General features: G+C 41.5%; 1 protein-coding gene across 1 annotated transcript in view; it reads left to right on the top strand.

Moving 5' to 3' along the window:
• The window catches only part of Atad5 (ATPase family AAA domain containing 5), a 50886-nt gene that overhangs the window by 29053 nt on the left and 9476 nt on the right, over positions 1–12357 (top strand). Inside the window, exons 15-19 of the mRNA XM_070027246.1 lie at positions 997–1173; positions 1429–1565; positions 3334–3427; positions 5839–5903; positions 8395–8575. Coding sequence (XP_069883347.1) covers positions 997–1173; positions 1429–1565; positions 3334–3427; positions 5839–5903; positions 8395–8575 — 654 coding nt within the window. The remainder of the gene's footprint in view (positions 1–996; positions 1174–1428; positions 1566–3333; positions 3428–5838; positions 5904–8394; positions 8576–12357) is intronic.

The raw sequence follows: 12357 nt of genomic DNA, 5'->3' as shown, positions 1-12357 counted from the left end.
TGGGCATTATAAATGGTTTAATAGTCGATCTAGACACTATTGCATTGGGTTGTACCATATACATATCTGAACACCAAGAGATTTGGAGATAACTGAGGCCAGGCTGTGACCTCACTATGTCACAGCTCCATGGCCTAAAGGAGAGAATTTTACATGGTTTTTGTGCTTGGCATAATTATCTGTCACCAAGTGGCCCAAAAGATTCTAGTTTAATGACTGTATTACCTAAAGACATGAAGTCTGGGCAGAACAGGCCAAATGATTACTTATTATCCTGAGCTGGGAGTTAGAATGCCTGGGGACCAGACCTGGCTCTAAAGCAACCACCAGTACCCGCTGGCCAGCTGCCTGTCTGCCCCACAGTGGGGAATGTTAGGAGACCTGTGCTCATGCATATACTTACTTATTTAATACGTTTGGTCAGGTACCTCTCATATTGTTGGCACTGTGCTGGACACTGGGGAATCTCAAGGGAAATAAGACAAAGTCTGTCACCTTGAGACCACAGTCCACTGTCAGGATCATGGAGACTACCACTTGACAAAGCTGTATGGGGCATGTAAGGGCACTGTAGGAGACCAGGAAGGAGCAACTGAAACTAGGAGAAAACAGGGCAAGTCTCTAGGGATTAGATATTTAATTGGGTTTAAATGATATGTAGGACCAACTTCTGTTTCTTAAAATACCTTTCCTGCCCTTTCCATATCCTTGGCAACTCCAAATTTCTGATATTTGAACTTGAAGTTCTCTCAGTTTCTTGATGCTTTGCCCAGCTTTTCAGCCTTCCTTTTCCTCTAAATTTGTTTGAATAGTTAGTACTGTTTATTCAAGCTAGAGATCTTTTCTTCTACAAATTCTCATTTGCTTTCAGTCACACTATGTAGTCTTCATTTCTAGAAGTTTTATTTGGGTCTTTTGTGTGTGTGTGATTACCTTAATCTTGCTCTCTTTAGTTTTTTGAATGTTTATCCCTTAAATACAATTTTTTCTTAACAGAAAAGTTAAACTCCCCTAAGAGAGTTTTATCATCACCAAGAAAACATCCTCCATCATCACCCAAAAATAGTGGGCAAAAACGAGCACTTCTTCCTAAAACTTTGGCCAATTATTTTAAAGTTTCTTCCAAACCCAAATGCACTGAAGAAGGAGGAGCATCTATGGAAAGTAAGAAAGGTAAAATATTAAGTTTGCAAAATAAATTTGATATTTTAAGTGTTAATGACATTACATATAAAAATATGAACATATTTCATAGGCTCCTATTGCTGTTTGTTAAACCTCAGTTAAACTGAAAGTTCTGCATGTAGGAGTTTTAATGTTCTATTTGATTTTTCTTAGGGAGAATTCAGTTTGAGCTTATTCAGTGGAAATGTCTAGTGTTCTAATAAAAATGAATTTTCCTAAAACGTTAACATTTTATTTGTGCAGGAATAAAACATTCTTCTTTGGAACAAAAGCAAATTACTCAGACCAAAAATACAAATGAAGCTAATTCAAATATCAAAGAATTTGGAGCTGAAGAACCCAACAGAAAAAATGCAACATCTCTCATTCTTTTTGAGGAGGTAGGCTTACAGAGGTATATGTTCATCTTATACCTTGGTAAAAATTTATTGTAATGTTGACTGTGTATTTTCACATAGTGATTATAAGCCATGTATGATGGCTGTAATTTCAGCTACACACTGTAGCTACAAATGTAATCTCAACTATAAGATAGCCTATCTCAAAACAAAAACAAAGGGCCTCAAGTGGTAGACCACCTGCCTAGCAAATGAGAGGCCCTAGGTTGAATCCTTAATTCTAGAAAAGTACGTTTGGGTGTGTGTGGTTATTTGATATACATATGCCCCAAAAGCCAGAAATATTCTTTTTTTTTTTTTTTTTTTGTCGGTCGTGGTGCTTGAACTCTGGGCCTAGGCGCTGTCCCTCAGCTCTTCAGCTCAAGGTGAGCGCTCTACCACTTGAGCTACAGCGCCACTTCCAGTTTTCTGGTGGTTTATTAGAGATAGGAGTCTCATGGTCTCTCCTGCCCGGGCTGGCTTTGAACTGTGATCCTCAGATCTCAGCCTCCTGAGTAGCTAGGATTATAGGCGTGAGCCACCAGCGCCCGGCTCAGAAATATTCTGTTTGTAATCAAAGCATATGATTTCATCAACTGTCAAATAATTTTTTTTCCCTGCCAGTTCTAGGGCTTGAACTCAGGGCCAGAGCACTGTCCTTGAGCTTCTTTTTTTTTTTTTTTTTTTTTTTGTCGGTCGTGGGGCTTGAACTCTGGGCCTGGGCGTTGTCCCTCAGCTCTTCAGCTCAAGGCGAGCGCTCTACCACTTGAGCTACAGCGCCACTTCTGGTTTTCTGGTGGTTTATTGGAGATAGGAGTCTCACGGTCTTTCTTGCCCGGGCTGGCTTTGAACCGCGATCCTCAGATCTCAGCCTCCTGAGTAGCTAGGATTACAGGCGTGAGCCACCAGCGCCCGGCTCTTGAGCTTCTTTTTGCTCAAGGCTAACACTCTACCACTTGAGCAACAGTTCCACTTCCAGCTTTTGCTGTTTATATGGTACTGAGGAATCAAAACCAGTGTTTCATACATGCTAGGCAAGCACTCTACCACTAAGCCACATTCCCAGCCCTCAAATAATTTTCAGGAAGATGATTAATGGAATTAATTAATGGAATTAATGTGCCTTATCCCTGAGCTTTTTGCTCAAGGCTAGCATACCATTACTTGAGCCTCAGGCTCTACTTCCAGCTTTTTGATGGAGATAAATGTCTTCAATGAACTAGCTTGGGCTGGCTTTAAACTGGAATCTTCAGATCTATCCCCTGAGTAGCTAGGATTGTAGGCATGAGCCATCAGCATCCGGCTAGCTCTGGGTTTTTTATTGTCATTGTTGAATATTTTGATTTTTTTTCTTTTTTTTTTTGGTCGGTCATGGGGCTTGAACTCTGGGCCTGGACACTGTCTCTGAGCTCTTTAGCTCAAGGTGAGTACTCTACCACTTGAGCCACAGTGCCACTTCTGGTTTTCTAGTGGTTTATTGGAGATGAGTCTCAGGTCTCTCCTCTTCGGGCTGGCTTTGAACCATGATCCTCAGATCTCAGCCTCCCGAGTAGCTAGAATTATAGGTGGGAGCCACCAGCACCCTGTTAATATTTTGATTATTTAAAAAATTATTTTATGATATAAGACAAACTTATCAGTATGAGCTAAGTTTACTTTTCAAAATTAATTTTTGTATTATTGATATATTCTACATCTAATGATATATGTAACTGATTCCAATGAGTGTCATGTTTCCCAATTAATTAATATTCTAATAAATGTTTTGTAGGTTGATGTCATTTTTGATGAAGATGCTGGATTTTTGAATGCAATCAAAACATTCATGGCAACCACTAAACGACCTGTAGTCCTTACTACAAGTGGTAGGTGACAATGGTTTCAGTACAATTAAAACTTTGGTTCAAATGTTGTAGGAAAACTTCTAATTTCAGTTAGAAATGTTCCTTTAAAAGTTGTTGAGAAGGGCTGGGAAGGTGGCTAAGTGGAAGAGTGCTTGCCTTGCATGCATGAAGCCCTAGGTTCACTTCCTCAGCACCACATAAGCAGAAAAAGCCAGAAGTGGCACTCTGGCTCAAGAGGTAGAGCGCTAGCCTTGAGCTGAGGAGCTGAGGGACAGCACCCAAGGACAATAACAACAAAAAGTCGTTGAGTAGCCATGTGCTTGTGGCTCATGCCTGTAATCCTAGCTACTTAGGAGGCTGAGATCTGAGGATCGCAGTTCAAAGCCAGCCTGAGCAGGAAAGTCCCTGAGACTCTTTATTTCCAATAAACCACCAGAAAACCAGAAGTTGCTCTGTAGCTCAAGTAATAAAGCACTTGCCTTGAGCTGAAGAGCTCAGGGACAGTGCCTAGGCCCAGAGTCCAAGCCCCACAAGCAACAACAACAACAACAAAAAGTCGTTGAGCTGGGCTCTGTTGGCTTATGCCTGTAATTCGAGCTACTCAAGAGAGCTGCTGGGTGCCAGTGGCTCAGGCCTATAATCATACCTACTCAGGAGGCTGAGATCTGAGTATCACAGTTCAAAGCCAGCCTGGGCAGGAAGGTCTGTGACTCTTACCTCAAATTAAACACCAGAAAACTGGAAATGGCGCTGTGGCTCAAGTGGTAGAGTGCTATTGAGCTGAAGAGCTCAGGGACAGCGCCCAGGCCCTGAGTTCAAGCCCCAGGGCTGGTAAAAAATAAAATAAAAAATCAGTTGAAAGAAGTATGGCTCATATTCAAGGGTGGAGAACCTTCTTAGCCAACATGAGCACTAGTACTAGGCAGGTACTAGTTAGAGCAAGTTCTCTAGCAAGCACAAGGTCCTGAGTTTTAATTGTATTACTGCCCCCCAACATGTAAGTTTAGCTGGATGTAGTAACACATTCCTAATAATCCTGGTACTCAGGAAGAAAAGATTTGAACTCTGGGCCTGGGCACTGCCCCTGAGCTCTTCAGCTCAAGGCGAGTGCTTTACCACTTGAGCCACAGCGCAACTTCGGGTTTTCTGGTGGTCTATTGGAAATAAAGACTCTCAGGGAATTTCCTATTCAGGCTGGCTTTGAACTGTGATCCTCAGATCTCAGCCTCCTGAGTAGACAGGATTAAAGGCAAGTTCATTCTGTATTATGAGACCTAGTCTTTTTTTTGGTCAGTCATGGGACTTGAACTCTGGGCTTGGTGCTGTCCCTGAGCTCTTCAGCTCAAGGTAAGCAAGCACTCTACCTCTTGAGTCACAGTGCCACTTCCAGTTTTCTGGTGGTTAATTGGAGATAAGAGTCTCACAGACTCCTTCCCAAGCTGGTTTTGAACTGTGTTCCCCAGATCTCAGCCTTCTGAGTAGTTACAATTACAGGTGTGAGCCACAGGCACCAGCAAGACCTTATCTTAAAAAAACAAAAAAAAGCAGATGCCAGTGGTTCATACTACTCAAGCTGAGATGTGAGGATCACAGTTCAAAACCAGCACAAACAGGAAAGTCTGTGAGAGTGTTTTTGTTTTTTTGGGTTTTTTTTGCCAGTCCTGTGGCTTTGAACTCAGGGCCTGGGCACTGTCTCTGAGCTTCTTTTGCTCAAAGCTAGCATTCTACCACATGAGCCATAGCACCACTTCTCACTTTTCTGTTTATGTGGTACTGAGAAATTGAAGCCAGGGCTTCATGCATGCTAGGCAAGCACTCTACCACTGAGCCATATTCCCAGCCCCTGGGTTTTTGTTGTCGTCGTTGTTTGTTTGTTTGTTTTGTCAATCATGTGGCTTGAATTCAAGGCCTGGGCGCTATCCCTGACTCTTCCCTCCCCGAAGGTTAGCACTCTACCATTTTGAGCTCCCCTTCCACACAGCTTCAATTCCTGTTTTCTGGTGGTTAATTGGACATAAGATTCTCAGGGACGGGCTGGGAAGGTGGCTCAGTGGTAGAGCGCTTGCCTTGCATGCATGAGGCCCTGGGTTTGATTCCTCAGCACCACATAAGCAAAAAGAAAAAAGCCGGAAGTGGTGCTGTGGCTCAAGTGGTAGAGTGCTAGCCTTGAGCTGAAGAGCTGAGGGACAGCGCCCAGGCCCAGAGTTCAGGCCCCACAACCGGAGCCAAAAAAAAAAAAAAAAGATTCTCAGGGACTTTCCTGGCTGGGCTAGCTTTGAACCACAATCTTCAGATCTCAGCGTCCTGAGTAGGATTATAGGTGTGGGCCACCAGTGCCCAGCTTTGTGAATCTTTCTTTGTGAATCTACTTTTAGTGTTGGAAAAAGTTATTTACAGCTTTTACTGTTTGATATATTTTTTTTTTTTTGTAGATCCAACATTTAGTTTAGTGTTTGATGGTTGTTTTGAAGAAATCAATTTCAATACTCCGTCCCTGGTAAGTTTTGCATTTTCATAATAATCAATGGCATATCATAATTACATAAAAGCTTTTGTTATTAAGCTATAATTTAAAATGTTTGCTAAGGAATAAAACTTCGGAGTTTTAGAAGACTTTTATTTTTATTTTTTATTTATTTATTTTTGTGTGTATGCTAATTCTGGGCTTGAACTCAGAGCCTGGTCGGTCACTGCCCTGTAGCTTTCTTGCACAAGGCTATCTTCATTCCACTTGAGCCACAGATTCACTTATGGATTTTTTTGGTGCTTAACTGGAGATAAGAATCTCAGGGACTTCCCTGCCTGTGCTGGCTTCCAACGCAGTCCTCAGATCTCGGCCTCCTGAAAAGCTAGGATGATAGGCATGAGCCACTGGCTCTTGGCTGTAATTATTTTTTTACTTTTCTTCAAATACTTAATTTTTTCTAATTTCAAAGCTCATTTGAGATTTTTTTTCCCTTGTAGTATTTCTTTCTTAAGATGAATTTTTTTAATGGCACTAGAGAGTTATTTCAGAGCCTCTTGCATACTTAGAAAGCTCTCTACTACTTGATCCACACTCACAGCACTTTTGTTTTCTGTTTTTCTAAGTACCTAGGCTAGATTCAAACTTAAGATCTTCTGTTTCAGCCAGAATGTGTCTACATGCCTGGCTAAGAGAGTTCAATATAGTTAAAATTTGCACTTATGTCTATTACCCAGTGAAAGTAAACATGTAAAATCCCATTGTAATCATTATCACTCACATGAAGATGCGGAACATTTTCATCACCTCCAAAACTTCCTGAGGGATATTCTCAGGGACTTTGAGCAACACTCAGGAGACTAAGGCAGGAGATATAGAGGTAAGACTAATCTACATGTCAGGATTCTGTCTCAACAAAACAAACAGTATGTCCATCAAGAGTGGAACATTTTAACTAAGAAGTGGTAGCTCAAACCTGTAATCTTAGTAACTCCAAAAGGCTGAGACCTAAAAATTAAGGTTTGAGGCTAGCCCAAGGAGAAGCGTCTGTGAGACTCTTTCATTTCCAATTAACCAACAAAACACCAGAAGTGAAAGGTGTGGCTCAAGTGGTAGAATACCAGCCTTGAGTGAAAAAGCAAAGCAGGAGTGATGCACTGATTTTAAGTCCCAGTATACATTTTCTCCCCCTCTCTCTCTCACACACACACACATACACACACACAAATAAGAACTCCATGAGGATGTTGGAGAGCCAGACCCATCCTTTAGATACCTAATACAGTTAAATTAAAAACATGGCCAGGTGCCAGTGGCTCACACCTGTAATCCTAGCTGAGATCTGAGGATTGCAAGTTCAGAGCAAGTCCAGGCAGAAAAGGCCATTTGATTCTTATTTACAATAAACCACTCAGAAAAAGCCAGGGCTGTGATTCACGTGGTAGCTTTGAACACAAAGAGGCCCAGGTGCAGTACTCAGGTCCTGAGTTCAAGCCCAAGGATTGGCAAATAAAAAAACAATCTAGCCAGACACTGGTGGCTCACGCCTGTAATCCTAGCTACTCAGGAGGCTGAGATCTGAGGATCACAGTTCAAAGCCAGCTTGGGCAGGAAAGTCCGTGAAACTCTTATCTCCAATAAACCATCAGAAAACCGGAAGTGGTGCTGTAGCTCAAGTGGTAGAGCGCTAGCCTTGAGCTAAAGAACTGAGGGACAGCGCCCAGCCCAGAGTTCAAGCCCCAGGACCGACCAAAAAAAAAAAAAATCTACCATGATTTCTTTTTAGAAAAAAGACTATGGAGTAAAATAAAATCAATGACTACATTGACATATAAACATATGTGTATGTCTGTGTACTTACATATAAATACTCATTGATACAATTTTCTTATTCTATTTTAAAAATTACGTAAGTATTTTTCAGTATTGTAGTATTCATACATTTGATGGCTATGAAGTATTCTATTGAGGTATACCATACTTAATCCTAAGAGGTTTTTTCCAAGATTGATAAAACTGCCTGTAATATTCAGGGTTGGAGAATCTCTCATGTAAGTTTCTTTGCTTTTCTAGACTAAACACAGTAAAGAAAAGAAATACATAGCCGGCATTGGTGGCTCATGCCTGTAATCCTAGCTACTCAGGAGGCTAGATCTGAGGGTCGTGGTTCAAAGCCAGCCCAGGCAGGAAAGCCCATGAGACTCTTACCTTCAATAAACCTATAGAAAATGGGAAGTGGTACTATGGCTCAAATGGAAGAGTGCTCGCCTTTAGCTGAAGAATGCAGGGACAGTGTCCAAGCCCGGAGTTCAAGCTCCACAACCGACAAAAAAACAAAGAAAAGAAAAGAAATATATGGAAAATCCCTCTAATTTGGTGCCATATGCTCATACATTTTTTAAATGGAAATTTAATTCTCAAGATCTGAAGATACTGTATAAGAAAAACTTACTTTGCTTTTATATATTGTTCAATTAACTCTGAAACTAATGCTATTTCTTGTTTTTTTCTCTCTGTTTTTAAGCTAAATGTTGCCAGCTACCTACAGATGATCTGCTTAACTGAGAATTTCAGAACTGATGCAAAAGATTTTGTAACCTTGTTGACTGCTAATGCTTGTGATATCAGGAAAAGTATCCTTTATTTACAATTTTGGATTAGAAGTGGAGGTGGATTTTTAAAAGAAAGGCCATTACCTGGTTGTCGTAAGTTGATCTATTATAAGAGATTCCTATTATGAGACTCAGTGTGTGTGTTTTTGTGTTTGTAGTACTAGGGTTTGAATTTAGGTCTTTATATCTGGCAAGTGATCGCCTGGTGAACTATGCATCCAGCCATATTTTGTCCAATTGTGTTTTGTTGTTGTCTCCCCCCTCCCCCCCCCATTGCCTGAACTCTGAGTCTGGGCACTGTCCCTCAACTCTTCAGCACAAGGCGAGCACTCTACCACTTGAGCCACAACACCACTTCCAGCTTTTTCTGTTTATGTGGTGCTGAGGAATTGAACCCAGGGCCTCATGCATGCAAGGCAAGCACTCTACCACTGAGCCACCTTCCCAGCCCCATGTGTTTGCTTGTTTGTTTTGTTGTTTAAAATAGAGTCTTGTCTTTTGTCCAGATCTGTGCCTTGACATCGGTCCTCATATTTTATACTTCCTGAAATAGTAGGGATAACAAGCATGTACTACAGTGTTCTGTTTCTTCAATCTAATCATGTTTCTTGAACCTTTTTTTCCTGTTGAATCTCAGCTTCCCTAGTAACTATGCTTTATAGATGTAAATGTATGTTATTACAGATATTTAAATGAATACCCAGTTAGGCTAATCTTCAGTATATATAGATAGATATAGATAGAGATGTCAGTATATATATGTACATCTTTTTATGAACTTAGATTTTTTTTCTTCTATGATGTATTTGTTCACAACTCCCTCCTTCCCCCTGTAATACTGGTCTTTGATCAAACTCGGCTTTATACTTATTAGGCAGACACTCTATCATTTGAGCCATACCCCTAGCCTTATTTTTCAGGGTGTGTGTGTGTGTGTGTGTGTGTGTGTGTGTGTGTGTGTGTGTGTGTGTGTGTGTGTGTGTGTGTGTGTGCGTGTGCGTGTGCGTGTGTGTGTGTGTGCGTGTGTGTGTGTGTGTGTGTGCGCGTGTGTGTGTGTGTGTGTGCTTGTGTGCGCGCACATCCATATTGGTACTGGGGCTTGAACTTAGGACCTATACACTGTCCGAACTTTACCAGATTGATGCTCTATCACTTGAGGCACTGCTCCACTTCTGACTTTCTTTGATGGTTTATTGGAGATAGGAGTCTCTTGAAGCCAGGTACCAGTGGCTCACACCTATAATCCTAGCTACACAGGAAGCTCAGATCTGAGAATCGCAGTTTGAAGCCAGCCTGGGCAGGAAAGTCCATGAGACTCTTGTCTTCAGAATAAACTACTCAGAAAAAGCCAGAAGTGGTGCTGTGGTTTAAGTGGTAGTGCCCTAGCCTTGAGCAGAAGAAGCTAAGGGACAGAGCTCAGCCCCAGAGTTCAAGCCTCAGCAAAAAAGAAAAAGTCTCTTGGGTTTGTTTGTCTAAGCAAAGCTGGCTTTTAAGTGTGATTCTTAGATCTTAGCCTCCTGAGTTGCTAAGCTTATAGGCATGAGCCTCCAGTGTTTGGTTATTTTGTTTTGGTTTTCTTCTGTGCTTCTATTGGAGCACAGAATTCAGGGTCTTGCTCTCTCATTGGGCTTTTAATTTCAAGGCTGGCACTCTACTACTTGAGACATGCCTCTACTTCCAAGTCCCATGCTTTTGCCTTTGGATGGCAATTCTTCATACAGTCTCTTGAGCAGCCGGGATCACAGGCTTGAGTCACCACTACATGTCTTACTGATTGAGATGGAGTCCTGATGACTTTTTCCCTGGACTGGCCTCAAATCACAATCCTCATCTTTTCCACCTTCTAAATAGCTATGATTACAGTTGTGGATCACCATGCTGCAGTTTCTGTCTGTTCAATTGTTTGAAATATTATCTTTTCATTTGGTTTAGGTGTTATTTTATTTTTATTTTATTTTTTGCCAGTTGTGGGGCTTGAACTCAGGGCCTGGGCACTGTCCCTGAGCTTTAGCTCTAGTCGTGCACTCTACCACTTCAGCCACAATGCCATTTCTGCTTTTTCTGTTTATATGGTACTGAAGAATTGAACCCAGGGCTTCATGCCTGCTAGGCAAGCACTCTATCACTAAGCCACATTCTTAGTCCCATGGGTGTTGTTTTAAATAAGTTATCCTGTACTTTTTTTTTTCTGGTTCTGTTGTTGGGGCTTGAACTTAGGCCTCATGCTCTTGCTTGACTTTTTTTTTTTTCCAAATTTTTTTTTTTTTTTTTTTTGGTCCAGTCGTGGGGCCTGAACTCTGGGCCTGGGCGCTGTCCCTCAGCTCTTCAGCTCAAGGCTAGTGCTCTACCACTTGAGCCACAGCGCCACTTCTGGCTTTTTTCTTTTTGCTTATGTGGTGCTGAGGAATCGAACCCAGGGCCTGAGGCATGCAAGGCAAGCACTCTACCACTGACCCACCTTCCCAGCCCCTTTTTTCCAAATTTTTTACTGCGATTAAATGGTTACATAATTTCCCAAATTGCACAGTATTGTGGGATAGTGATGCTTAGTTAAAATCACAAACACATTCTAACTTTCATGGAGCAAATTGTCTATCATGGTCTATAACATTTATGAGTTCTGTGAGCTCTGTAATACAGTTATTTCTTCCACATTGGGTGATACGTGCATTTCTTTTTTGCATAGTATCAGCTGTTCCCTCTTTTCCCACTTGTTCCCTCCCTCCCATCACTGCCATTGTGTTGCTTAGTTCATTTTGATCAATGTCCAGTGCAACTGATGGGTCCCACTGTTATATGTTTTTCCCTGATTCCTCCTGGTTTCCCTGCAGTGTGCACATATACACCATACATGTGATCAGCAGCATGGGGATATTTAGTAGTGGTTCGACCAGATGAGTGAAAGTCCTTTGTTTCTTAAGTCTTGTTAATTTTGTCGTATCACCTAACATTTTGGATTTAACATCCACTTATCAGGGAGACCATGTGCCGTTTGCCTCTTTACACTTGGCTTACCTCGCTCAACATGATTTCTTCTAGCTCCATCCATTTCCCTGCAAATGCCATTATTTTGTGGTTTCTAATGGCTACATAATATTCCATTGTGTATAGATACCACAATTTTTGGATCCATTCATCTGTGATAGGGCATCTGGGTTGTTGCCATATCCTGGCTATTGTGAACAGTGCTGCAATAAACATGGAGGTGCATGTGTCCTTGTATACTGGTTCCTGTTGTTCAGGATAGATGCCTAGAAGTGGTATGACTGGGTCATAAGGGAGGTCAATATTAAGCTTTCTGAGGACCCTCCAGACTGCTTTCCAAAGTGGTTTAAGTATACATTCCCACCAGCAGTGTAATAGGGTTCCTCTTTCTCCACATCCCCTCCAGCATTTGTCGTTGGCTGACTTGAGGATGTGGACCATTCTGACTGAGGTAAGGTGGTATCTCAGAGTTGTCTTTATTTGCATTTCCTTCAGAACCAGGGATGGTGCACATTTCCTCATGTGTTTCTTTGCCATTTTTATCTCTTCTTCTGAAAAGTCTTTCTTTAGTTCCCTTGCCCATTTAGTAATTGGTTTGTTAGGTTTGGGAGGAATTCGTTTCTTGAGTTCCCTGTATATACAGGATATTAACCCCTTGTCTGATATATTGCTGGTAAATATTTTTTCCCAGTTAGTTGGTTGTCTTTCTAGCTTGGTTGCTATAGCTTTTAGCTGTGCAGAAACTTTATTTTAAGGTAGTCCCATTTGTCGAGTTTTTCTTCAATTTGTTGTGACCCTGAGACTCTGTTCAGGAAATTCCTGCCTATGCCTGTAAGTTCAAATGTCTCTCCTTACTCTGTCCTGCAGTAGTTTCAGAGATTCAGGTTTGA

The sequence above is a fragment of the Dipodomys merriami genome, unplaced genomic scaffold (assembly GCF_024711535.1).
Source record: "Dipodomys merriami isolate MVZ:Mamm:240054 unplaced genomic scaffold, mDipMer1.0.p SCAF_19, whole genome shotgun sequence".
Classification (NCBI taxonomy): domain Eukaryota; kingdom Metazoa; phylum Chordata; class Mammalia; order Rodentia; family Heteromyidae; genus Dipodomys; species Dipodomys merriami.
Note: the sequence above shows the minus strand (reverse complement) of the source record. Positions and strands in the feature narration are given on the sequence as shown.